Source organism: Laccaria bicolor, genomic scaffold (genome assembly GCF_000143565.1).
Source record: "Laccaria bicolor S238N-H82 LACBIscaffold_9 genomic scaffold, whole genome shotgun sequence".
NCBI classification, from domain to species: Eukaryota; Fungi; Basidiomycota; class Agaricomycetes; order Agaricales; family Hydnangiaceae; genus Laccaria; species Laccaria bicolor.
This window is the reverse complement of record NW_001889880.1, coordinates 230,013-255,552: the sequence shown is the minus strand read 5'-3', so window position 1 is coordinate 255,552 and position 25,540 is coordinate 230,013. Positions and strand designations below refer to the sequence as shown.

Sequence of the window (25,540 nt, the reverse complement as noted above, 5' to 3'; positions counted from 1 at the left end):
TAGCAATAAGATTTGCATATCTTCGTCATGTTTCCCAAACACCATGATGAACGGTCCGACGTAAGTGCATTCAGCTCTAATTAACTGTCTGCAAACAAAGAAAGCGATACCGCTCTGTGAAGATTATGCCTCCAATAGACCGTGCGAGGCCGTTCTTTAAGCTGTGCCGTTCCCCGCGTTCCGCCCGTTGTTAGTTGTCGATGGGTGAATGGTTTTACATGTTCAGGGACAAGTGTGCTTCGGAGCACTCGGCCTCCGTGCGCTGTGTGTTTATTGGCAGCGATAATCTACATGAACGTCAGAGTCGATAGTCATATCAGATAGGTACCTGAACATGGCAGATGCACACACGGCGCGCAGCGCTTAGCTTGCGCGGTCTGGACGATTGACTTTGGAGAAGGTGGAAAGGGAATTGTGATGTCGGAAAGAAACACATGAGTCACCGATCAAGATCGAAACTCCAGAGGAAAGTTGAGGGAAGCTTGGAACACGTTTAGGCCTTCGTTCATGACATCACACGGCAGGGGGATTGTTTTGGACTTGTTAAACATCGGCATTGCGTTGAACGCTTTAATTGGGTCAGGTCCGTTCGCCCGTAGAACAAAAGAGTGAACTTAATGGGCCGTATTTCCCATGTTCAGGACTAGCTCAACTGGGAGCGAGAGTGTCGTCAGCAGCAAGAAGACTTGAGCCTTTGGTTCTAAACTTCTCATTCGAGATGAGAACCACTAATGCCTTTTAGATTCAGCTGCAGGGAGAGTTATTCGAAAGCGAGATTCACTTACAATGTTTCCCAGAACGAGTTCCAGGCTTGATAGATGGTGCAATTGGGTAAAATCGTCAGGGTCGTCATTAGGCGAACTCGCGTCAGCTTTAACTTTCAATAAGAGCAAACAACCGTGTTGGTCGGACTTGCAAGTTCGCATCTTACACTATCTTACAGGTTCCAGTGAGCAGCGCAGGCTGAGCCTTCAAGGGATATTTCAACGTTCACACGAGACGCAAACGGTGGGGGTGTAACTTTGAAGGGGGTTGGAGGTAAGCGCTTGTCAAAATTTGGTGCTGTTCTCAGATTGATTCTCAACTGCAGAAATGAAGGACGTTTGAAGGACGTCGACGTGATGATTCAATCGCCTGGCACGCACGTCTTCTAGGGTTACTTACCGTTGCATTTCTCCACGTACGACGGAAGGCCGTAAATAATATGCTTATTCATCTTCTCAAGGTTCTTCAACCATCGATGTGCAAGCCTCAGACTGTTGTGGCGATTGCCATTAGATTGCGCTTATGTATGGTGCGTCTGCCCTCCGTTATCTAAGTAGAGTCATGCCCTTCGCCCTCAGCCTCAAACCCTTTGCCCTCTGACATCAACAGTTGTCAGTCGGCCTTTTGTACCCGAGTCGGCCGTACTGGGACAATATCCTAGTAATTCCTTTTCGTGACGGGGAAGTAAAACTCTGAAGTTCGTTCCATGGATAAAAATTGGTGACTAGTTTGTGATTTTCAAGTGTAGAGGAGGGCGAGTTTTACAAGAAACACTTGAAAACTGAATTGAGTTACCGCGAAGCTACAAGGTCCGGGTCTCCGAGGTATAGATCTGACGTAGTTTCCATTTTCTGCCAAATCATCTTTTCCGGCTCACCGTCATGTAGATTTCATGGCGAGGGGTCAGAAACCCGTTCGAATGTCTTCATCTTTTGTTATCAACTAAGACCGTGTTTCCTTCTTGTTGTCCGCTTGGTCCGCCTTTCACCGCCAACGGTCTCGCAGTACTGTGAAGGGCATTCCGATGACCCTCGCCCCACGTATGTAATTCTCACTTTTTGTGTCTACTAATCAAACGCATATATTCGGGTTCTGGAGACGTGATAACCACTTCTGAAGCTCGTGTTTCCTGACGAGCCGGCGGAATGGCACTAACTATATGGTACAAGCTGACTGTCACCAACACAGGATCCGGAGTTCAGGTTGCAATCAACGAAACAGCAGAAAAGTTCGACACAAGATGTATTCCAATTCCCGTGGTTAGATATAGTCGTACAAGTGAGTGGGGTATATATACATATCGAGAGGGCTACATAGATAAAATTCAGGTGAGTAGATCCATATTCATCGCACATCAAAGTCTTACAATCCGCTCCATCCTCCAGTTACAATATTCAGTCAAACAGAGGGCCGTTGGTCTTCGCCAAAAGTTCGTTGAGACACCTGACCACATTACCAGCTCCTTCCTTCACTTTCTCCTTATCCTCCTCCCTGACCTTTGTCAGAAGTTTCGTATTGAATCGGTCCGGATGCCACCTCTTGATGTGATCCTTGACACGATCTTTGACTGTCTTCGATTTGTCTTTCTCGGGGTAATAAGGGGACTCGATGTATGCTCTGATCGCGGGGAGCGTTATCTCTTCAGGCTCGGAGGGTTTCTTGATCATGGGCCACGGGAAATCGTTCCATACAGCGTCACTTGAAGGCAAACTGGCCCAGAGCTTCTCATGGTTTTCAAACAGCCAAATAACTTCATCTCTGGTCAACTGTCTTCCGCCCGCCTTTGCTTGTCTCTCCGCCTCCAACCTCTCCTGTTCCTTCCGGAATTGCTCCTGTTGCTTCCGCGCTTGTTCCGCTTGTCGACGTTGCCAGTCTGCCTCGGACATGGGCGTAGGTGTGGGCTGGGGCGGGGTGCCAAAGGAAAACGTGCCTCCAGAACCAACAGAACCGGCTCTTGGTTTGTTATTGCTAGGAACAGGTGTTGCACGGTTCGGGACAGTGTTACTCGAGGCAGATGTATTCGAGGCAGTCGTCGCCTTGGTGGACGAGGACCAGTTTGAGGACGAGGCGCTCCAAGCCGAAGAACTACCATTGCTAGTCCGATCTCCAGCAGGTGTATTCACTGAACCGTTTCGCTGAGGTGGAGATCGCGAGGTTGATGGAGAGGGAGAAGGAGCAGGCCAGATACCTTCTGCACCAATACTGTCCTGTCTCTTGCGCTCTTCAGAACGGCGTTTGATTTCTTCCTCGCGTCTACGGAATTCCTCTTGCTGCTCATTTCTGACTCGATCCTCTTCCGCCTGACGTTCCCTGACTATCCGATTGGCTTCTTCCCGTCTCTGAGCTTCTCTCCTCCGAGCGTCCTCCAGCTGAGCTTGGGCTTGTTCCCGTTGGAATTTTGCTTGTCGCTCGTCTTCCAACTGGCGGAGTCGTTCTTTCCGCTCTGCTTCACGTGCCTTCGCAGCCTCTTCAGCTTGAACTCGCTCCTTCTCCTCGTTCTCCAACCGGACGCGTTCCTTCTCCTCCTCCTCAAGCCGGATACGCTCTTTTTCTTCGTTCTCCCGCTCCTCCTGTGCACGCATCTCCTCCTCGCGACGACTGTACTCTTCTTCGCGTCGAGAAAGTTCATTCTCGCGTTGCCGAAGTGCGTGCTCTCGCTGCCTCATTTCCGCTTCCCTCTTTTTCGCCAATGTGTTCATCTGATTGACCTTGGCCGCTTTCGCCTGAGCCTCCTCTTGCAACCTCTTGGCTATAGCCTCCTTCTCCAGCGCTTCTTTCTCCAGCCTCTCAGCCTCCGCCATCTTATCGCGAATTTGTTCCTCCAGTCGCTCCGCCTCCTCCTGCCTCTTTCTGCTCTCGGCCTCTAACAGCTTCAACGCCGCCTCCGCCTTCCTCTTCTCTTCCGTTTGCTTCTTCTCCTCTTTCTTCTTATCCTTGAGTCGTTTGGCCTCCTCCTGCTCCGCCTTCCTCTTCTCGTCATCGATCTTCTTCTTCTCGTCCTCCATCTTCTTCTTCTCTTCCTCGACCTTCCTCTTCTCCTCCTCCACTTGTTTTCTTTCTTCTTCAAGTTTCTGTTTCTCTTCTTCCACCCGTTTCTGCTCCTCTGCTCTCTTCCTTGTCTCTTCCTCTTCCTGCCTCTGCTTCTCCTCCTCGTCATCGTCTGTCTCATCCGTCTCGTCTTCCTCATCGGTCGTCTCGCGTTTCAGTTTTCCCGCCTCCAGTTCCAGCTGCTTTCTTCTTTCCCTCTCTTCTAGCACCCTCTGTTTTTCCGCTTCCAGCCGTCTCAGCATCTCCTCTTCTTCCTCCTCTTGTGTTTTCCGGTCTTTCCGTCGAGAGGCAGAGGGCACTCTCATAGGAGCATGACTAAGAAAATTGTCTTTAGGAGGCCCTGGCTCATCTCCATAGTCCTCCTCCAGCTCATCATCATCATAAGGGCGATGGCGGCGGCTATGTGAGGCAGGTTCGTCGTGGTATCGAGCTGAATGAGGAGTTGAACGATAAGAGTCTCGGCGTCGAGGGAGGATGGGATCGGCAGAGTGTGGTGCGATAACTGGGCCGGGTATTGGAGGTAGCTGAGGTGGGCGGAAGTTTGGGTCGTAACCACGTCGACCTTCGGGTATGCCTGCCCAATCTTTCCAGCTGGAAACCTCTTCACTAAGGGGAGGTGGCGCGTGATGCCGAGGAACGGTTATGGGCTTGGTGGTTGAGGGACCACCATGATGACTGCGAGCAGAGTAATCTACAAAGGCAAAGGTCAGACTTGAGGTAGGATGTTTTTTGTTTAAATTTACGAACCGTCATAGCGTCTATCTCTTTCAGTTTCATCCCACGGCGGCCTCGAAGAATACGAGCCCTGGCGAGCACGCATCGAACGGTGATCTGATTCATCCGGAGTCCGATGCCGGTCCAATCTCTCGCGGTCATCGAAAGAATCGTTGTGCAAATATTCTCTTGATCCCGTTCTGGTGGCTGACGATGGCGGGGTAGGATATGAAGGGCGTGACGACGATAAAGAAGAGTATTGTCGCTCACGTTCTCTGTCCCTGCGTGCATCCTGATAGTCCTCATTAGAGAACGAATGCTTGGGCGCGATGCCTCTCTCCTCAAAGCCAGCGGAATCTGGAGGAGAAGAACGATGTTGATGAGGATTATGATCACGGTATGGAGGAGAGGGCGAGTAGTCCCTGTCTTCTCCATGTGGAAAGGTATGTGCAATTGGCCGTGCTCCAGCAGAGGGATGGGGCAAGTCCCTATCGTATTTTGCTGATCGTGGACCAGCTGATAGTGGACCAGCTGATAGTGGAGAGGGTTGATCACGGTCGGCAAGGTATTGTGCTTTGGGTCGCTCATAACGGTGATCATCATTGAAGGATGCCTTAGAGACGATGGGTCTAGCCGTGGATGATGGAGCAGGATACGGAATTGGCGAAGTTCTCCTGGTGGCCATACCTGCACGGTCGTCACGTTCACCAGGAACAGGATACGAGCGACTATCACTGCGATGGAGGCCAGATTCCTTCCTTTCCGGCGGCGAAATCCAAGGCTTATCTGATTCTTTCATTGGTCCCTTCCCTCTGTCGTTACCGCCCTCGTGGATTGCGTCATCGTCAGGTTTTTCTGGAATTGGCTCGGTGGCTGGAGGCCTGATTCCAGTAGCTGAGCCAATAGATCGCATGCTGGCCGTGCTACCTCGACGACCCAGATTGTAAGGTTTAGATGCCGCAGCATCCTCCTCTGGAGAGATAGAGGGTTTCCATATCGCAGGAATGGAATTTGGAGGTGAATGAGCGGTATGGCGCTCAGATACAGAACGTTGCGAACGTTCGCGATCTGGCGTCCTGGTTGCTGACAAGGGCGATGATGGATCCCATTTATCAACGGTGTTGGGTCTCTCCAAAGTGGGTCTTCGAGGTCTTTTGAGTAGGTCCTCGGATTCCTCAGTGGCTTCTGGAGTCGCCCAAGTATCTGGTAAAGATGGTCTTTCGTGGAGAGCTCCATGACCTGCCGCTTTTCGAAGACTGTGAAAGTGGTCCTCACGATCACGAGAGGGAGCACTGTGTGCGTCAGAGCCACGGCGGGCAGCAACAGGCTGAGGGGGCACAGGGACAATAGGCCGTGCTACTCTTTCCCTATCCCGCTCTGCTTTAGCTGCTTTCTCCTGTTGCGCCGGCGGCTGAGGTAATGATGGTGGAGGATCATGGTTTGACATGGTCCTCGCACCAGGAAGCCGCGGACGTGGTAACTCCTCAACCGGGCTCTCAGCTATCATACCCGATCCAGGCTGCGTACTTCCACCCCGTTTAATCCCGTCCATGATCGTCTGTTGCTCCTGCTTCAACGCTTCTGTCCAATGCGGGTTCATCGGAATACCCGATGCCCAGCGCCGCTCCTGGCGTTCGCGGTCAAGTTCAATCTGGAATTGCTCTGCAGCAAGTTGCCGAATGTTGTTCATGGCGGTTTTGTATTCCGCGGTCAAACGCTCGCGGTCTTCTGCGCTGACGGGAGCCTCACGGAGCTGGTTGTCGCGGCTATCCTTGGCCTCCTTGACCATGGACGCCAGGTTTTCCTCGATTTTGTTCCTCAGCCTGCTCTTCCATTCCTCATCTGGTTCAACATCGGCGTCATCAGGCATTGCGGGAGTCACTGGAGTAGATGGGACCTGAGCAGAAGAAGGCGGCATCGAAGTTCTTAAGCGATGGAGTGCTGATTGAGGGCAGTGGTAGTGTGCGGTTGGGACAATGGTATGTTTTCCCTCGGAATGTCAATGGGGAGATGAAGAGAAGTTAGGTCAGCAGACAGAGATTGAGGCTTTGGAGAACGTAGTAGTGAGGTCGCATGCAAGCCCCTCTCTTCTCCGTAATCAGAATTCGGTCTGTGCACGCACCGGGAAAGCCCTGAAAAACCGCCTCATGTTCAGTACACGCGTTTTACATCTCTCAAGTAAAAAAAATATGGAAACTCACGAAGTTCGGGCTGGCCAGATTATTTGCCTGCTGTCGACGTCGGGGTCGTCGACGCTGTTCAAGATGGGCCTGACGGTCGCAAGCAACGCGTATCGGGTGTTGTGCGTTGTTGAACGAGGCCGCCCCAGATTCTGATATCTCGGATCTTTCAAGCCGGTCCCTTTATTTGGTCTGGAGCGTGCCTGTCAGGCAATCCAAATACATAAAATGTAGTCGTGCACCTGCAATACACATTTCAGGCTGTCTACATGCTCTCTAGAGGGTGTCAAATCTCGTATGATATTCCAGCTTCTCTCCAACGATTCATGACGCTTGTCGTGAGGACGTCTAACCAGCTTTTGGGCAACTTGCAGGCAGCTGCCACACCACATGACCAAGAGAAGCAATCAGATCATCATCTTGATATGTGCGTGCAGAGGTTTTGTCGGACGAGCACTGAAATTAAAATTTAGCTCATCGCCGTTTTGCGCTTTGACTTTGGAGGAGAGCCACGTTATTATCGACGAGAGTGCCACCGACACCGATTTTGTCCGGCCGTGTAAGTTTGGATTATGGAGTGGAGATCGTTTAGATGTTACGTTTCTTTGCTTTGAGGGACGATGAGGATTTTTCGAAGAAGCATTGAGGAATTCCATCACGCAGTAAGGCCTCGGCTATCTAGGGAAATCAAAATGTGAAGTACTTGTGGCGCCACCTACATATATTTCTTGGTCGATTTTGCTCATTTTTTGAGAGCAGAAAGACGTCGGCCGAAGTTGTGCCATCCAGGGATACTCAAAGCCACAGGGTTATCGATGGAAAAAGTTGGATTCTGGTGTTTGTAAAAGAAAGAAGTTGGTGAGCAGCTCAGAGCCTGTCCCTTTAGAGAGGTACTTTCGAAGGTAGTGAGGGTGCAAGTAAAAATCGGCCTGTGGTAACACAGAAAGCCTGAGTTCGAGGAAGGAAAACTATTGACCGGATGCCCACCAAACGTACCAGCAACCTTATAGCCGGTATGCCGTCAAACGGTCGCCTCGTGGATAGGACTAGAACAGCGGCGCTTTTGCTTCAAAACTTGCCTCTTGTAAGCGCCTTTGAATCCTGCGCTTCACTGAAAACTGCGGAAAAGATATGAAAACAAGTAGATGAGTTGGTCAACCGGCGGTCGAGAAGTACACGTGGATTAACTGTAACTGGCTATAGCCCTGTTCGGCATTGGGCGTCATGAAATCCTCTCCATGTTTCAAGGGTTGTATGACAACCATTCAACGGTTTGAGGGCGTGTAAGGGACAAGCTTTCGATCGAGTATAAAGATCCGAACGCCGGTTGAATCAGGTTAAGGACTAGCCTTTGCTTGAGGGTGGTGGTCGATGTACCACAGTCGAAACTACCTCTGGGGCTTTGTTAGTCGGTTATGGTTGCCTAAAGGCCAACGCTCGCACACACCTAGGTTTGTGTTGTCAAGTCAGGGATCTGGGGAGGGTGATAGCTTTGAGGAAGGTGAGGTAGGTGTCCGGAGGCATTTTGTCAGCGTCCACTGTGACCGGCCGGTGGTTCACTCGGGAGGGGCCCCAATGCGGCCAAAGATGCTAGGGCTTGAAAGCACAGTAGAATGAATTCCTGCGGAGTATATTGAAAAGTGACCGATAGTCCATTGTGAACGGCCAATGACTCAAGAGGGGGCCCCCATGCGGCCAAAGATCCTAGGGCTCGAAAGCACAGTAGAATGAATTCCGGCTGAGTACAGTGTGAAGTGACCGATGTGAGTCCGGGTTCCAAGGTGTGGATGAGGTGAATGTCATTCCAAAGCAAGGTCAAATTGAATAGGTACGTCCAAACGCCTGGTATACGGCATGGCAATGCATTCCGCAGCCTTGAAGCTGAAGTTGTTGAAGACTAGCCAGCGCTTGAAAGCGGTGCCTCGTTCAAGGTGTTGATTGAATCTCGTTCCAAAGCAAGGTCGGATTGGATAGGTACGTCCAAACGCTTGGTATACGGCATGTCAATGCATCCCGCAGCTTTGAAGGTGAAGTTGTTGAAGACTGGCCAGTGCTTGGAGGTAGTGCCTCTTTCAAACTGGGCAGGATTGGTACTATGGGAGGGCCATCGTTCTACGAATATGGTTTCAGTGGGTTATGATCGCCTAGAAACAAAATTTCGTACCTAAGGCAACGACATTAGGTCAGGGTGATCGCCAACTGACTTGCAAGGGCAAAGCGTTGCAGTTATCGGTTTCTCCAGAGCCCATCGTGAACAGCCGGTAATTTACGGAATGCATTCCCCCCAGTCCTCGATGATAGAAAAGACGCCCTTGAAAGCTCCCGCAGAATAGATTGCTATGAAAAGACGCAACATGGATCCAAGTTTAAAAGTTTGGAGACGCACTCATTGCGTCATGATACAACACGGAAAAAGGCGGCTTCGAGAGAGTTCGGATAGTGTGTAAGGGATCAATATCGGACCGAGGATGCATAACCGAACATCCGCGTACATGGCCTGGGTGAGGATGATGCAGACCAGATGATGCTGCTCGATAAGCCACTTTCGAAATGACGCTCAATAACCTTGAACAACATAGCGACAGGTCGGTTTTCGGGAGAGTTTATGTTTAGCAACTGAATTGAAGAAGCAAGTGTCGCCGTTATTAGGTTCGTTGTCAGCAGCGTTCGCGAAGCGGCTACTGACGGATTTCCATGCACAAAGCTTCGCCGTCGTCAGCAGGTCTCATGATCATGAACAATCAACTCGGACGCAAAGCTCTGTCACTCTTCGAGCTACGTTTGTCCACCAACCCCGTCGCTGCTCCTTCATAGAAGCGATGGCGTCTTTGGTAGGTGAACACCGACTGGAAGGCTTGATTGAGAGGAGGCAATACACTGTGTCGGGTTGACTCACCATATTGTACCTGTGGTTTAATATTACGAACCAAGGAAGGCGATATCGAGGGTTTGGATCGCACTGTGAAGGTGAAACGGGAGGCTTGATGTTTCGTTGCGGTCGGTCTCGAAGAGTGGTAATGTAGCCTGCACCTTCAAGGCATCTTGCGTTGATTTATAGATTAGAACAAAGACACAAAACAAAGATCGGCAGGGACTTACAAAAGCACGTGGCTCGCAAGACCAGAGCGGGTTCCAATTGGGTTCCAACATTGAGGATAAAGCCTGCCAAGGTGATCAGTCGTGCTATTGTATTCAGAAGGCGGCCTTCCTTCTGGAGAGGAGGGAGAGTTCGATACCAGGAGGCCTGGAGGTAAACCCAGCACCAAATTAAAAGCCGTCAATGGATTCTATCGGTTGATTTGAGGGAACGCCGAAAACATAATAAAGGTCGTGTTTGGGGATCGAATTGCACCTCGACTGAGCCCAGCCAGAAGATAATTGGTATCGAGAGTACTGGACTTGTGTGCGCAGCGCCGTAAGATTCAAGAAAGAGAGCTCGTTTACACACGTACAGTGGCTACACAGAAAAAACGGTATGACTTGACCGCATCTTATCAATACAACGGAGTTTCGGGCAAAGACTAGGGGCTTACCTAGCACCGATCCGTTGAGCGTTACCCGGAGTCTTTGAGTGCGAGTACGCGTGGATGTGCGACTGATGAGTAATTGAAATGAAATGATACCATACCTCCTTACTTTCTACGATTGTTGTGTTGAATGGTTCCCCACGATTTGGCTGGGATAACTCGGTTTCCGAATAGAGCCTAAGAGCGAATGATTCATGAACGTTTACCGCTCATGGATGATCACGCGTAGTGAGCCTGAGGCTTGCCTGAGGTCGTGGTTGAGAAAAAAGACAGGAGTGATACGACTTTGTTGAACATTTATTAGCGCTTTATGTATGGATTCTACCCCATTGTCCCCTTCTCAACCAAAGGTATCTACGATACGGAAAACTCGCCCCAAAGGCCCGCGAGCGCGACTACAAAAGGACGTTGGGCAAAGGGTGCGCAGTCGCCTATGTATGCTTTTGTGAATTTTTTTTTGTCAAGCCTCGTGTTTTCATTGATCAAGTGACATGCTGATAAGGAAGCAGGCGATTTGCAGCATGCCCGCTACCCTGCACCTCTCTACGGCCCCTGCCCGCGCTGGCTGTGTGAGTCAAATTAGAACCCTCAGCTATACAGCCAGATTTGTTAAATACTCAACGATACCTACTTAGTCGCGGCCCCATTACGGTGAAGACACGGAAAAAGTGGCAATCTCATTTAGATTCCTACGGATTACGATCAAGCTTGTTCGGCACGCCGCTTAGGAACACGAGGCATCCTTTTTTATTCTCATCCCCATCCCTACCTAACCTGACTTCGTTCCAGATTTTTTCTTTACCGCCATCCTCGACAGAGTTCATCCTTCGTTTACCCTCCATGGCCACTCATAACCCAATTTCGGCTTCCCAACGCGCCCATAGGGTCAGGCAGCTATGGCAGACGTTCGAAGCCCAACTCGCTGCTCCCAGGACGACCATGAACCAACGCTGCTCAGATGTCGCTTCTGAAGCAAACAAGAAATGGCGACAAACACTGCAGAAAGCGCGACCATCCGAGAAGGAGCACAATCTGCAGGTAACTAAAGCCCAGAAACAGATTCGAGAAAAGTACTTCGTCGACGCAAGAGAGGAATGGCAAAAACTGTTGGCGAATGCCAAGCTCCAAGACGAGGACTGGAACGACATGACGGATGCGGAAACACAACGGGTCATCATTGCCCTAGGCGGCGAAGAGGACGACGCTAACGTGGAACTGAACAAAAATGTGGCTGTTCCGCCTCCACAGCAGTCCTTGGCACCACCACCTCCACAGCTTTCCGCCCCATCCATCTCCGCCTCCTCGAGCACTACCTCCAGCTACGCCTTTGTAAATCCCAGTGACTTTTGTTCAGATGATGAACAGCCGGAAGAACGCGGCTTCTCGTTGTATACCATGGTATGACCCACCCGTCCTCACCGTAACACGTGCTGACAACTTCCTTTCTTCCTCCCAACCCAGGCCACTTCGCATGACCTAACATCCGAAGACGAGGACGCACCCATCCCTGTTCCCATTCGCGGCATTAATGGTGGCTGGAGCAAGCCCCAAGAGCCAGCTAAAACGGCATGGAGGCAGGCCTCCCAAGGCAGTTCTCCAGAACTACCACCAACCTCGAACGGCTTCGACTTCAACCCCATCAGCCATGCGTCGAGCTCATCGTCCCAACAGTCTCGTTTGGCACCGCCCAAACGTCCGCCGGACCTTGGGGGCGGAGCTATCTCCGCCAGTAGCAGCACCAGCAGCTTTCTCCATCCTCAATATCCCAATGGCGTCACCTCTGCCTCTTCCACTATTCCCAAGAACACCTATCCCACACAAACCAAAGCACGGCTTCCTGGTCCCATGTACGTCGGCCCACACCTCTCCGACCCCTCCGACTCCGACTCCTTGCCGTCCTCTGATGCTGAGGAGGAGTTTGAGCGCTTCAAAATGGGGATGCGGGTAACCAAAATTCTCGAGTTTCACGAGGCGGCCGCGCAGGCTGACATAGCTTTGGCGGTGGAGATCTACAAGGCCAGGAAGTTGAGGAACGGGGACAAAACCGAGGATGCGCAACGAGTTGCGGATCATCAAAAGTGGATGATGAGACTCCAAGAGGAGAAGGAGGAGGAGCGAAAGCGTATTGTCAAAACTGAAAGAGAGCGGATGAGGGAGGAGTTGAGGAAGAAGGGTAACGGGCGTGCTGCGAGGAATGGTGTTGCTCCTTCGACTTCGAAGTTATCTTGGTTGGATTCCTACAACGAGCAAAATGTCGAGTTCGGGTCCAACGTCGATTTTGCGCAAATCTTGGCGAATGCTGGTATTCAACAGCAGCAGCAATTCACTGAACCGGATCCACTGTCGTATGCCAACGACACCCTCGCCTCTCATCAGCATCACCTTCTCCAACAACAACAACTGTGGCAACAACAGCAGCAGCTCCTTCTGCAGCAGCAACAACAAGCCTCTTCGTCATCCATGCCCTACCCACCCAAACCACTACCTCAGACCTCGACGCAGAAAGGTGTTCCTGCCTCAATTTATGCCTCCTCCCAGTTCGAGCAACAGCAATTCGGCAGGCAGTCTCACCCCCCTGGAGCGTTTGGTTGGTTCGATCCAGGAGACGATGGGGATGAAAACAGGGAGGAGGAGGACGAAGAGGTGGAAGAGGACGAGGACGAGCCTGAAATACCGGAGGCGTTGAGGCAGGCGTTCTTGAAACAACAGGCCCAGGCTGCTGCTGACCTTCAGGCTTCGTTGAACATGCCAATGCCGGGGTCTCTGAACGTCAGCCCTCCACCTCCTGCTACAACTGCTCCTGCTCCCAAAGCTGCTGCGACCCCAAGTGGCTGGGGTGTAAAGAACGCTGCTAAGGCTGTTGTCAATGGTCTAGGCAACAGTAAGGCGTCGTCGACGCCTGCTCCTGCTGCTGCACCTACACCAAGTGGATGGGCGACGAAAATGGCTGCTGGGACCCCTCTGTCCAGTGGCTGGACCAAGAAGGCGCCTCAGCTGCCGCAGCTACCCGAGGAACTTGTTAATCCCTCATCACAGTCGCCTCCCAAAGTCGACGAGCCCATCACCCCCATCACGCCTAAAGCTCGTGGTCCTCAACCTTCAGCTACTGCTGCAAAAGGCAAGAAAGCGTCTCCTACCGCTCCTGCCAACCCATCGCCAGCCCAAGCGGCCTCATCGTCTTCTAAGCCCTCTCCACCACCTGCCAAACCTGCTGCTGCTCCGGCCAAAGTTGAGAAACCTGCGCCGGCACATCCACCACCTGCCCCTGCCCCAGCTGGGAAAAAGACGAACAAAAAACAGCGCCAGCAGCAGAAGAAAGGCGGTGCTTCTGCTCCTCCCAAAGCTCCAACCCCACCACCTCCTACCACTGAACCTGAACCCGAACCTCCTGTTGAAGCGGACGCGCAGGAGGAAGAGGAACATGAAACGCCTATCATTCCTGAAGCCGCTCAACCTGCATGGGTATCCTCTCAATCCACTATCAGAGGGCTTCCCGTTAAATCGCGTATGGAGGCCTCGTCTATCTTTGGAGAGGATCTGGCGTCGACTCCTCGTCCTGGGTCCATGTTCGGTTTTAAACGTCAGCAGGAGAAGGGCGAGGCGCTCCCCAAGCCCAGCTTGTTGAGGCGTCAAATGCAGATGGCTGATGCGAGGCAGATGGGAACCCCATCGAAACTGACGACGGAACTTCCTAAGGCAGGTGGTCCTTCTCAGTTTGGGTTTGATGACCGGGAGTACTGGGCTCCCAATGCTCCATCTGCTGCTCAGCCGATGTCGACGAACGCTGCTGCAAGTCAACAGGTCTGGAATCCTCCGTCCAACTCGCGTTCCCCCCCAATCGAAAAGACCACTTCGATGCCCTTTAATCGCCTTGCCTCTTCCCAACGTCTTCGCCGCAGCTCTGACCCTGTGTCCCCAAGCCCTCGGGGATTCGAGCTCCCTGATATCACCAACAAAATAAATACCACCTCCACCAATACCCCGAAGATGAGTAAGGCGAAGAAGAAGGCAAACGCGAAGCGAGTTACGATTGAGGAGGTATCTGACGAGGAGGGTGACGGAGGGCCGATCGAAAAGCTGCCGGTGAATTCCAGGCTCATACTGGAGCCCAAGCCCAGCGTTCCTTCGGGGATGTTCAACAACATCTTCGAGTATGGGGTGGAGGACGACGAGCGTGAGGACGAGATGACTTCGAGCTCGTTTGCACCCACGCCTTCCACGGCTGCTACATCCCCTGACGATTTCGCTCCCATCAGCGAAGGATGGGTTGCGGCGGCTACGAAGCGGCTGCAGCAGGAGAAGCTGGCCGCTGCTGCTGAGGCCAAAGCGAGGCATGTGAGGTGGAACCCTCAAGCCAGACCCAACCTCTTTGGTGAGGACAACCCGTCAGATACCTTTGAGGCTGGGCCTGCGATTGGGGGCATGTCTATTCCCAGTTCCTTCACTCGCAGAACTGTCAACGCTAGCAGAATGGGAGGGCAAAACCAGCAGCAGATTGACGTCAATGGGAGCGGCATGACGATTTGGGAGATGGGTCAGCAGCGGGCCAAAGCCCAGGCTGCGGCTGCGGCTGATGACAAGAAGGGGGGTATGGGTCGAGATTGGATGAAGGTTATGACTGGCACTGCAGGTGCTGCTGGTGGCGGAAACGTCGCAGTGGGTGTTGGTGGAGATGCCTCCGGGCGTTATGCGAATGTGGCAATAGAGAACATCAAGCGAGGCAAGCCGGCCGCTGGCGGTAATTTATTCTAGTCTTGACTCTTTTTTTTTCTTGGATACTTTTTCTTCTCTTTTTTTTATCTTGCTTTCCGCTCTCAATCGCATCGTTTTGAAGTACGATAGAAATTCGATCCTAATGACTTGTTTTCTGATTAGACGTAACAATATGATCAATATGATGCTTACTTTCTCGACGTTGGCTGGTGCACATGTTGAACGTTGAGGAATCTGAACGTGGTGCGCGCTACTTGGGAGGGAGGGAAATGAAAGAGGGGGGAAGGGAATGGGCAAAAAAGTTTGCTGGAGGGCTCAAATTTATGTGTGTCCTTGTGTTCGCCTACTCAAATGAATTGGTACCGAGGGTGAAGAGTACGCTTTGGGTCAGCATATCACTGAAAAATCTAGCACTTACGTCAAACATGAGGTCGATTAACCTCGAACCGGTCTTAGAAATTTTTGACAGCCTTTCGGAGTGAAGAAGTGAGTGCGCTCCAGAGGGTAACCACAATTAAAATGGCCTGGATATGCGGTATTTTGGAGCGCAGTGCGAAAAGCTTCGCAAAAAACTGGATGCTGTGGGCACAGGTCTCTATAATAACAAGTTTTCTCTATCCTTCAGACTGGACGGCATTATCAAGTAGGTTTGCATGCTTACGCTCTGCCAGTTCTCCTCCGAAGTTCAAATTGGAGTCCATAACATACCCATAGCCAGATACCTGCATGGTCTTGAACAAGGGGGTCACAGAATCGAGACAAGCTTGCCTACATATTATTTTGTGGGGTGGTACGAATTAAGTACAGGTGGGTACCGAAGCAAAGACGGTAAACTTGAAATGCCAGCACACTTGGTTATGATCTTCCGCACACGAATCAGCCTGGCATGTTGGGCACGAAGGGGTACCCATGGACAGAGCGCGAAGAGTGAACTATGAAACGCGAGGTTGGGAACGTTGTTGTAGCGCTAGTGGTGGATGAAAGACGGGGGAAGCGGGAATCGCACCTCCGCAGGCTTCCCCTCCTATTCATAAGCTCACAACGTGGGGCATGCACTAGCATTACGGCCTGGAGTGAATTAGCGTTTAGTCGATCGCGGAAAGAGATCAGATCACCTGAAATTTTGAGCACGACCCAGGTCCGGGGGCTTGGTGCTAATTTCAAAGAAAACTTACTAGGGGGATGGGAACTCGAAGGATTGTTACGGGAATGATTCCATGTACATACTTACAGGAGCTTTACTTGCTGTGTACGCATGGCTTGGGAGGTTTGGGGCACATAACTAGTCTGGATACGCAACGCAGGACAGCCATGAGGATAGAGCGTTCCCGGTTCGGGACTATTGTATGGACTCCAGTTGACCTGTATATAGATGTACCTAGTTATCGATAAGATGGAAATGAATGAGGGCGATTCAACTGAAATTCACCTTGTTTGCACGTCCAATCCCGAAATCCTTTCATGTGCAAGCTTAATATGATGATTGGGGAAGCAAGGCGATAAAAATTTGGAAAATGGAGATGAGAAGTAAAAAAAATGAAGGCTGCCCGCACCAAAAAGGAAACAGAACCCAGCTGTTGGGCGTGAGGTTCGTCCGAAGGTCTGCATCGTGCCGTGTCTCATGGCTGGGGTACCTTAAACGTGACATCCAACATTGTGACATTGGCGTAACAAATACCAAGATACACCTGGAGAGGCTAACATTGGACGTTGAATATCAAATAACGTCTCGCGCACCGTTGCACTCAAAGAGGTTCACTGGGGCTTGAAGTTAATTCCACAAGGAATTTCCAAGCGATATGGGATTGATGCTAGTTTCACAGCGCAGGTAGTTACTTCCACAGAGAAATTCTAGATAGAGATGCTCAGTGAAATGAAGAGGAACAAAAGGAAGTTTGAATGGCGCACGAGAATGACGGCCGTGTCCCCGAGCCACCGTAGAATCTGCTGAGATCTTCGATGACACACAACGAGCATCACGTCTCAGGCCTTATAAGTTGTACATCACTTCAAAACATTCACTTGGTCCCCGATTCCTAACATCGGAACGAGTCACCAGTAAAACCGGACAAGCCAGCGAATTCTGAATGGCCAGCCACGAACCACGCAAAGCAGGGCAATGCACCGAACCAGAATCGCACCACAGCCATCAATGCCGGTGATATATTTCCAAGTAATCGGTCGTGGTACCAAATCTGACAGTCTTCCTCTAGAGTAGATCACCGTTTCGCCACAGAAACAGCATGGCGATCTTGAATTGCATAGTTCTTCTCTAGACGGAGTTTCATAGCATGACATGAATCGACAAATCGAGACGCCTGGCGAAATGGAAGCAATCAGGCGAACTCAGCAGAGAATGTATCAAGAAGTTAGACCAATGATCTGTGGGGCTTTGCTTTTCGAGAGGGGGGCGAGGGAAACCGTGGAAGCTTGAATAAGGCGTAGTGATGGGAACTTGGCTGGGTTGATGGGCGTAAAGGAACGGGGCTCAGGTGAGGCCACAGACGACAAACACAATGATTTGGACCACCCAAAGCACAACTACTTCAAGCCGGTCCGAGGGAATCACAACGTGGTTGACAGAAGCCCATTCCGAATCGCCAGAATACCAACGTTTGACCAGAGCCGTCTCGACGAAAGACACCTGCAACAGTAGTTACGGTGCAGTCTCGGACAAGTCACGTCACCGTGAGTAATAGGGGGAGTCAGAGTGGCCGGTTCAACGGCGGTTCAGCAACGATTCAAGATCAGGTTTAAAGACGATTCAATTTTTTTTTTTGCCTGAATCGTCGCTGAACCGGGTCTAACTCTGTCCCCCCCGGTTCAGCTGAGGCTCAAAACTCTATTTCACGCCGGTTCTGACCACCAAATTTATGTTCCATGAAGTTTTAGATACATATATATTATTCCTTCTTTAAAAGCTTGACAACGGACTCCATTACATGAGGTTTTGTGCATCAACAGCTATCAGAAAGTTAAGACAGCATTTTTGTGAGGACAAATGTAAAAGTAGCCTAAGTAGGTGGTCAGTACAATGATACCGAGGCAGGAAATTTACAGGGAAATATTTCAAGAGTATCTGAAACGTATTTTCAAGGAGAAATAAATAAAAGTCTAATTGATAAGGGGAGTTATGTGCGAAGGAGGCAGAACCAACGTAGAACCGAAACTTGAACCGACGGTGAAGCGCCTCCCGAGGCGCTTCGCCGTCGGTTCAGGTTCAGTGACGATTCAGTGTGTTCCCACGGTTCAGACAAGAATTCAACATCTTTGAATCGATTCTGAACCGTTTGCTGAATCGTCGCTGAACCGGCCACTCTGACTCCCCCTACATCAGGAAAAGGTGATTTCTCCCATAGTTACCGCATCAAAATCATAGCCAAATATAGTTCCCATCGCCGGTGTTGTGTTCCGTATCCTTGGCGGGTAGATCTAGAGCGCGTGATCGAGTCCATCGTGAAAGGGGCGAGGTACATGGTGATAGATAGATTTGCGGATCAGCTCTCAAGCTCGGTGCATCCTATGAAGAATTGTCAGAACACTATGAGTGCTACCATGACTATCAAGTCAGCATCGAGTGGGATGTGAAATAATGCTGGTACTTGCATCTTATCTCACCCCTACACTCTCACTCATGCTTGCAAACACATGACTGTCCCTCTCCTCATTCAATAACTGAAAGCACCAATTTTCATGTTCAACATGCAGAATATCTACCCACGCGTACAACACGCAAGTGGACTTTGATGAAATCATGCAGTGAAGTGCCGTCGGAGCTAAACTCCGAATCGGATGGTGACCCGATGTCACATGTTGGTTGAAATACTTGTTTTGGCAATAATCTAGTGTCTCCTTTTTCTTCCGACGACCACCTTTGTTCTCTCCTTAACACTGCGCCTCCCCTGCCTTATCCCTTCATCGCTCTTTGCCTGACTTGCCCTCTACGAACTGCTCGAGTAACATGTTGGTTAGGAGGTATGTCCCCGCTCACATTCCATTCTCTAAAATGACGATTGATTCCACCGTCCTCTGGCATACCTCTGCATTAGTATGTCAACCTTTTCTCGATGCGACAAGTTGCTTATCTTCCAAATAGGTTACCTAATCAGACGTCGTCCTCAGCTATTTCATCGACGCCTTCTATCATCAGTCGCGTCGCCCGCCATTGCTATTGTTTTTCTCTCACCCACACCTTCCGTCATCAGCCGCCAAACATGCGTTGCCCGCCCTCACTATTGTTTCTAGCCATTTGTTACTAGCCACCACCAAACACGCGTCGCCCGCCATCCAAACGTGGGATCTGGAACTGCGAGGCATGCATTCAAAGGAGCAGGTCAAGGTCAAAGTGGCTGGGGAGGAGGATGTGGTGGACAACGAATGAGGTAGTACACACATGTATCGCAGCTAGAATTTGAATATAAATCATTTGCCGCATTCTTGACCAATTCAGGAGGACTAATATCTCCTCTACCTCCTCTATCCTGTATATATTTGCTACAATGTACTATGAAACTACCTGGTTACATGGCTATGGCTTAATCTATAGAACTATTGTGTGCTATGGATTTTAAACGGTCAGCTATGGAGAACAATATATGGGGGGGCTCTCGATGGTGCTACCAGCGCTATCACGTCAACATACCACAATATCGCAAGTAACTTTTTTCCTGATGTATTATGTAATATTCCCCGTCTTGCCTCCAACGGAGCTCCAACCCCCATCTTTGAATGAAGCATTGTTTGATATGGTGGTTCTCGATCGCGAAGGCCCCTGTAAACCGACGTGAAAAAAAGTCTTTCTCCCCGCCAAATGCGATGAATAATATACTGGTTGACTCCCGTGGGCCGTAACATCGGTATGAAGTACTACTACTATGAACTTTGGCAGTGATCATATGCACACTACGAGGAACCTTGCACACAACTGGTCGCCGATTCCTTACTATCGCCTGACCCAAATATGTACGCAAGCAGGGGGCCTCGATTCAAGAGTGCGAAGTTTTGCTGAGAAACGGCTGGCTCAGAAAAAGCTGCCACATTAGACTGCATGATGGCTTTGGTATGATTGCTGAAAGTTGGCCCAGTGGATGTTACAACTTAGCAACATCATATTATCCGACGTGAGGCTTTGTTCAAGTTTTATGTGCATCCAACAATACATCCATCAATAATATTGAGGTGAGTTAAATACTTTGGAATGGTCACCGATCTTCGCTATTACACTGCCATCTACTACCTGTATCAAAACAGGCGGCTAAATAAACGCTGAACGAGGTTGGGCGCCTTCGATTTCACTTCGGCTGTCTTCCCCCCGTGTTTTTCCTCCATTTCAAATTCACTTGGGCCGTTCGCAGTGTCTAGAAAACATATCAGCATCAATCAAGTGGATACACCAACCCTAAAAGTAACGCGCCTTCCTCAACGACGTCAGGCACTGCAACAGGAATATCCTGATCGTCGTCCTCGGATTCCTCGCCGTCTATAGTGCCTCCAGCATTCGTAAATGTCCCAGAATGAAACTCAGAAATTTTGAGGTTTGTAAACATGTGTGCGTGGACGCTCCCCGATTTACCAGACTGCCGCGTTCCTCCAGCATTATCGAGTCGGACTCCGGGGCCCTTGGCAGTAATATAACTTGCATTTTCGAGAAAGGCTGCTTCCGTGATTTCCTCAGCAACCACTTCAGAGGATACCAATTGAGGAGCCTGATGTCCCGGCGACGCCGCCCTGTTACGTCCGCCTCGGTTGATGTTGCCCCCAACGTTGCTGAAATGACCACCAGTGAAGGTAAGTCCCTGGGCGCCTGACATCATTGACGCTTTGACGACGCGACCTTTTGTAGAAGCGGCGACGGGAGGTGAAGCGTTCGGAAGTGATGCAACAGTCGCATCCGATTTCGCTGGGTCTACACCAAAATCAGAGACAATTTGAGGATGAGAGGCAGCGCCAGACAGGGAGAAGCAATCATCATACCAAGAGCAGCAAGGGAAGTACGGTTATGCCTTTCCCTCTGCTCTTCCCTGTAATCTTGGAGAGTAACGACTCTAGAGCCTGGTGCCATTCGTGCGATGATAATGCTCTCTCTTCCCTTGTCGAGTATTTAATAGGCCACGATGGCGCAGTAGATTGCCCACGTTGGAGCCTCATGAGCCTGGAAGATCAGGCATGGGGGAGCCTTGAGGACCTGGAAGCTCGACCATACGCCCAACTTGCCATGATGGAACAAGAGGGTGGGTTGGGCGTGCTTGAAAGTCGTACTACATACGTTGGGCATGAGTGGCGTAGGCTTGGTTTGGAGAACGTGTTCGTGGAGATCAAAGACGGTTTTTGTAAGATGGTGGGCGATGCTGTGGCGTTTGTTTGTTAGCGCCCAAACATAAGAAGCGCCCAACGGTATGCTATGATTTCCAAGAAAGCTGAGAACGTCCTATTCCAAGCTCGACCATGCAAGGTGAAGCCATCATTGATATCTAAGAATCACATCCTAACGCCCAGCTCGCCATGATGGAACACGAGAGTGGATTGGGCGTGCTTGACAGTCATAGGGTATTTTTCTTGAACCCTTCTGCCCTGATCCCGGGCAGATCATCTGTCAAGTATCAGATGTCCGTGAGTAATTTTTTTGATAACTCGTCAAGGTTGCCTTGAGGCTTTTGCCTCCCACGTTCTGGTCACAGGGACTAAACATGGTTTTGCCAGCGCTAAATTCGAGGGACGAAATGAGATGACAAACAAGAGCGATTAATTACATCGTACCTTCAAGGCCTTGCATCACTACCTCTAGCATACCTTTCCCTGCCTTTAAATGCCGAACAATCCAGCCGTTCTGCTGGTCAAAGGAGTCAGGGAATCTTCCTGCCTCTCTTTACCCTTTCCCTTCGCATCTGGGATGCACGGGGTAAGCAGATCCCTTCATGTCAGGCTGCGGTCGACTCGAACTAGAACCCCTGCGAATTCGTTTCCACTCACTCTCCTCACCTTGTTGGGTCTGCTATCCCCGCCGAGTTGATGAGGTCGTCGTGGTTGTATAGACCCATAGCCATCTTGCCGGGCAGTAGAAGGCTCAGCGACAGCAGCAGGTGGGCAGGTCGGAAATCTCTCTCGTGGACGGAGTGGAACTGGGGTTGGGTCGAGAGGTAAGTTGCAACGGAGTGAGAATAAGAACCAATTGAGGAAAAAAAGACTCAGTACCTTGCGAATCGTCCTCTGTGTCAAAAGATCCTCCAGCCTGATTCAATCTCAAAGCCTTGGGAACAACAGGCGGTGCTGGTATCTTGGAAACTACAGGTTTTTCCGTATTGGGGAGGGGGTATAACATGGATGGTGTGAACGTCAGTAAAGTGTGGAGTATAAACCGACAAGAGCCAGACCTTGTAAATATTCCTCAGTGTCAGACGAATTCGGAACTGGGGGAGACGGATTTGGAGAATGTGGGCGTTTGAGAGTATCAGCTAAACTTGTGGGACTCGACTTTGATTCTTTCTTAATAATAATGGTATTGCGCGGTTCCGTGTTGGGTATTGGCTTGAAAAAAACAGGGGGACTCGCGTACTTGACGCAGAACGAGTGCGTGTAGTATGTGTCGATGGGACGGGAGATCAAGAAAAATGGTGGGCAAGCGTAAAGGAGCAAAAGGAATTCTGTTTAGTAACTGAAGTAAGAGATGTCGACTTGATGACTGGTGGGGCTGATGATATGCGATGTAATCTGAGCGAAGGAACCGGGGTAGATTGATTTTGCTTCCTGATTCTCCTTATCTCCCTCGACGTCAATGCGACCGATGGGAGGTGGAGGACGGGTTGGTCGACGACACGGTGTCGTCGCGGCCTCAGGATCTTTAAGATTTTCATCATCTTCACCCGCGAACTGCGCCAGATCAGGTCCGAAATACATCATCTTCTGTTTCTTCCTCATTATACTTTCGTGGTCGCGTTTCTTCTTTTCCGCTGCTGAGATGCCCTATTCATTTCGATGTTTACGGTGATTGTCGTCGTTTGTAAACGACCATTCACTGAAGTCGCGCCATTTCTTGTAGTCGACTTTATATCGTTCCGCAGCACGTTCTTTCAGGTCTTTCAACTCGTTATATCTCACTTGAAACCCAGCGTGCTCTGCCTTGATGTTCGCATACGATGGTTTGGATCTGATACACCACATAGTATAGTCAGCGGTCTTTCAATAAAAAAAGAGATGATCACATACTGTTTCTCCGCAATCATCTTTTCCAGCTGGACTTGGATTTGACGCTTCTCCTCCTCTGCAAGGAGAAGCTTCTCTTACAAGCTCTCGCCCTCATTCCGCCCAGCCAGCAGCTCACGGTGTCGTTGTTGGACCACTCGAGCCGCTCGATTTTCCGCTCAATAACGGCAATTTCCTTCCTATGCATTTCTTCGAGGTCTCGTCCCGCTCTCGGGGATGATCGATGAGGACTGGAATACGTTGCATTTTCTCCAAGCCAGAGGATACGATCCAAAGATTACATAAGGTAGCCGAGGTGCCCTGTGTTTCATCCACCCCTTCCTTTTTGAGCTTGATACCCTTTCCTTTTTGAGCTCGACATGGTCCAATGGGTCCCATTTGGCACATCGACAAAATACTTATAGCACGCCTGGCCTCCAATGTCTTTATCCAAGAACTTTCACTCTTCCTTGCCTTTGCTTCTCCACGACCGACGCCTTTTTCCGAAACATGGATTCAGACACTACTGGAACGACAGCGCCGCCGACAAAACACCCAGATTTCTGGTTCCACGACGGATCCATTATTTTCTCTGTCCAAAACACCTTGTTCCGTGTCCACCAGACAGTCCTATCTAACCACTCGGAATTCTTTGCTGGACTTTTTACGGTCCCTCAGCCATCGGGAGAGGCCGTCATCGATGGGTGTCACGTCGTACCGCTCTACGACAAGGTCGATGATGTCATAGATCTGTTGAAGGCAGTATACGACCCATCGTAGGCTCCTACCTCTTCCTATCAACTCTCCGCTGACCCTCCCCAAGCCACTTTGACAACCTCCCACCAGAAGCAGAGCTAGACTCCCTCCTGGACTTTATATCAGGCATCCTCCGTCTCAGCACCAAATACGTCTTCCAGTCCCTCCGGCGCCGCTGCATCTCCCTCCTCTCATCCAAATTGCCCACCTCATTCGCGGCTTACAAAATGAAAGCCGCTCTCAGGACTTACGAACCAATCAAATCCGACGCCATCATGCGTGTCATCCACCTCGCTTATGAAAACCACGTCCTCCAAATTTTACCCTACGCGTACTACTGCGTCGCGCGTATGGGCGGCCGTAGGATACTCACGCGCAAAGAAGGCGATATAGACTGGGAAACGAAGTCTAAGTGCCTCGTTGGCAGGGATTGCCTCCGATTGGCAGTGATGAAGATGTCCCATTCATTCCTATTCAATTTTCGTCGTTCCCCGCAGTGTCGGTCTCCGCTGTGCGCGTATGCAAGAGGCCCTTATGCGGAGTGGCATGTGTTGGAAGCTGAAGACCCTCTGGACCCGCTTGGGCAGTATACAAGCTGGCATGAGCTTCATGTCTGTCGGGAGTGTGTGGCGTATTGCCAGTTGCGGCATTCGGTTGGTAGGCAGAAGGTGTGGAATAAGTTGCCTAGTTTCTTTGGGATGTCGACCTGGAATGAATTGAAGTCGGTACAGGATGCGTAGATGTGTGTTTTGCTGGATTGGGACCGCTGCTTCTTGAATACTGGATCTAACCTGAAACCATTTAGTGTATCTATACCCTCATGTAGACCATGAGATTTTACTTTTGGATTATGGAAATCTTCTTCACGTCCGGGAGTAGAGTGAAAAAGCAAGTTGATCTTTCGTTCCGGCAATTGACCCCTGTCCCATTCTGACATGAAGGACTGCGTATTCTCCGAAGCTCGATCTTTCAATTTCTCTTGCATTTCTCCACCTGGGAGGCTCAGAAGGAGGAAGAGTAACAAGAAGACGACACGCCCTTGCCATCCTCACCGTCATCCTCCTGTTCGGCCGAGACTCGGAAAGCATAAGCTGTGAAAGAAGGATAATTAGGCACTGGTGAGGGGGGCGGGCAAAAGACGATAACCGCCCAAGATGACAAACACGACCCGTTGTGTGTGTTTGGCTGGTTCGCGCCCAACCAAATACGCACGGTATAAATTACTGTTTAGCTCCTTATTTGATTTAACCCATGGCCCTCACTCAAACCACCACAACACTCCCAATTGTTACTGTGCCCGCCGTCTTCGAATCACCGCCCAACACACTTCCTTTTCTTTTCTATCTCTTAGGTACCTCTTGCCACTGCTCGGCCTATCAATGTCACGCTATCCCGCCAGCCTCCTCGCCTCCTACCGCTCAATGTCAGCCACATTCTTCCAACACTACTCACTCCGAACTCCGACGCCTCCTCGCCAGTTAACCAGTATCGCCTAGCCAGCAGCATACCAATGTCAAGCATCACCATCGCTCACGCCCTCGCGCGTTTCAGCCTAGGCGAGCAATCCATTCCCGTCTCCGAGTCAGCTATTGCCGCAGTCACATCTCCTAATGCGTGGAGCCCATGAGGCTAAGCGTTGAAAGTCGCCGCATCTCTTGC

General features: G+C 50.5%; 8 protein-coding genes across 8 annotated transcripts; 4 read left to right on the top strand and 4 right to left on the bottom strand.

Moving 5' to 3' along the window:
- Positions 1-1,991: 1,991 nt before the first annotated feature.
- LACBIDRAFT_293814 (uncharacterized protein) lies at positions 1,992-6,397 on the bottom strand (the record flags this gene model as incomplete). Its single annotated transcript, XM_001879606.1, has 4 exons — positions 1,992-2,074; positions 2,132-4,504; positions 4,561-4,734; positions 4,798-6,397. The coding sequence occupies 3 exons, from the start codon at positions 6,395-6,397 to the stop codon at positions 2,160-2,162; spliced, it is 4,119 nt and encodes a 1,372-aa protein (XP_001879641.1). The 3' UTR covers positions 1,992-2,074; positions 2,132-2,159.
- Positions 6,398-6,791: 394 nt separating this feature from the next.
- Positions 6,792-7,994, top strand: LACBIDRAFT_325978 (uncharacterized protein; the record flags this gene model as incomplete). Its single annotated transcript, XM_001879858.1, has 5 exons — positions 6,792-6,829; positions 6,988-7,134; positions 7,181-7,266; positions 7,718-7,791; positions 7,911-7,994. The coding sequence occupies 5 exons, from the start codon at positions 6,792-6,794 to the stop codon at positions 7,992-7,994; spliced, it is 429 nt and encodes a 142-aa protein (XP_001879893.1).
- A 610-nt stretch (positions 7,995-8,604) lies between these two features.
- LACBIDRAFT_325977 (uncharacterized protein) lies at positions 8,605-10,447 on the bottom strand (the record flags this gene model as incomplete). Its single annotated transcript, XM_001879605.1, has 9 exons — positions 8,605-8,819; positions 9,094-9,204; positions 9,273-9,411; positions 9,604-9,613; positions 9,635-9,737; positions 9,807-9,869; positions 10,160-10,164; positions 10,241-10,346; positions 10,441-10,447. The coding sequence occupies 9 exons, from the start codon at positions 10,445-10,447 to the stop codon at positions 8,605-8,607; spliced, it is 759 nt and encodes a 252-aa protein (XP_001879640.1).
- Positions 10,448-10,755: 308 nt separating this feature from the next.
- On the top strand, positions 10,756-15,124 carry LACBIDRAFT_293813 (uncharacterized protein; the record flags this gene model as incomplete). Its single annotated transcript, XM_001879857.1, has 3 exons — positions 10,756-10,803; positions 11,024-11,632; positions 11,696-15,124. 3 exons carry the CDS (start codon positions 10,756-10,758, stop codon positions 14,984-14,986), a joined length of 3,948 nt encoding a protein of 1,315 aa, XP_001879892.1. The 3' UTR covers positions 14,987-15,124.
- A 3,784-nt stretch (positions 15,125-18,908) lies between these two features.
- Positions 18,909-19,328, top strand: LACBIDRAFT_318709 (uncharacterized protein; the record flags this gene model as incomplete). Its single annotated transcript, XM_001879856.1, has 2 exons — positions 18,909-18,922; positions 19,070-19,328. The coding sequence occupies 2 exons, from the start codon at positions 18,909-18,911 to the stop codon at positions 19,326-19,328; spliced, it is 273 nt and encodes a 90-aa protein (XP_001879891.1).
- A 954-nt stretch (positions 19,329-20,282) lies between these two features.
- On the bottom strand, positions 20,283-21,490 carry LACBIDRAFT_325975 (uncharacterized protein; the record flags this gene model as incomplete). Its single annotated transcript, XM_001879604.1, has 5 exons — positions 20,283-20,304; positions 20,345-20,852; positions 20,921-20,967; positions 21,082-21,345; positions 21,429-21,490. 5 exons carry the CDS (start codon positions 21,488-21,490, stop codon positions 20,283-20,285), a joined length of 903 nt encoding a protein of 300 aa, XP_001879639.1.
- A 1,101-nt stretch (positions 21,491-22,591) lies between these two features.
- LACBIDRAFT_325974 (uncharacterized protein) lies at positions 22,592-23,333 on the bottom strand (the record flags this gene model as incomplete). Its single annotated transcript, XM_001879603.1, has 4 exons — positions 22,592-22,896; positions 22,927-23,090; positions 23,150-23,202; positions 23,265-23,333. The coding sequence occupies 4 exons, from the start codon at positions 23,331-23,333 to the stop codon at positions 22,592-22,594; spliced, it is 591 nt and encodes a 196-aa protein (XP_001879638.1).
- A 302-nt stretch (positions 23,334-23,635) lies between these two features.
- Positions 23,636-25,508, top strand: LACBIDRAFT_325973 (uncharacterized protein; the record flags this gene model as incomplete). Its single annotated transcript, XM_001879855.1, has 5 exons — positions 23,636-23,901; positions 23,949-24,503; positions 24,543-24,606; positions 24,708-24,761; positions 25,233-25,508. The coding sequence occupies 5 exons, from the start codon at positions 23,636-23,638 to the stop codon at positions 25,506-25,508; spliced, it is 1,215 nt and encodes a 404-aa protein (XP_001879890.1).
- Between the last annotated feature and the right edge of the window lie 32 nt (positions 25,509-25,540).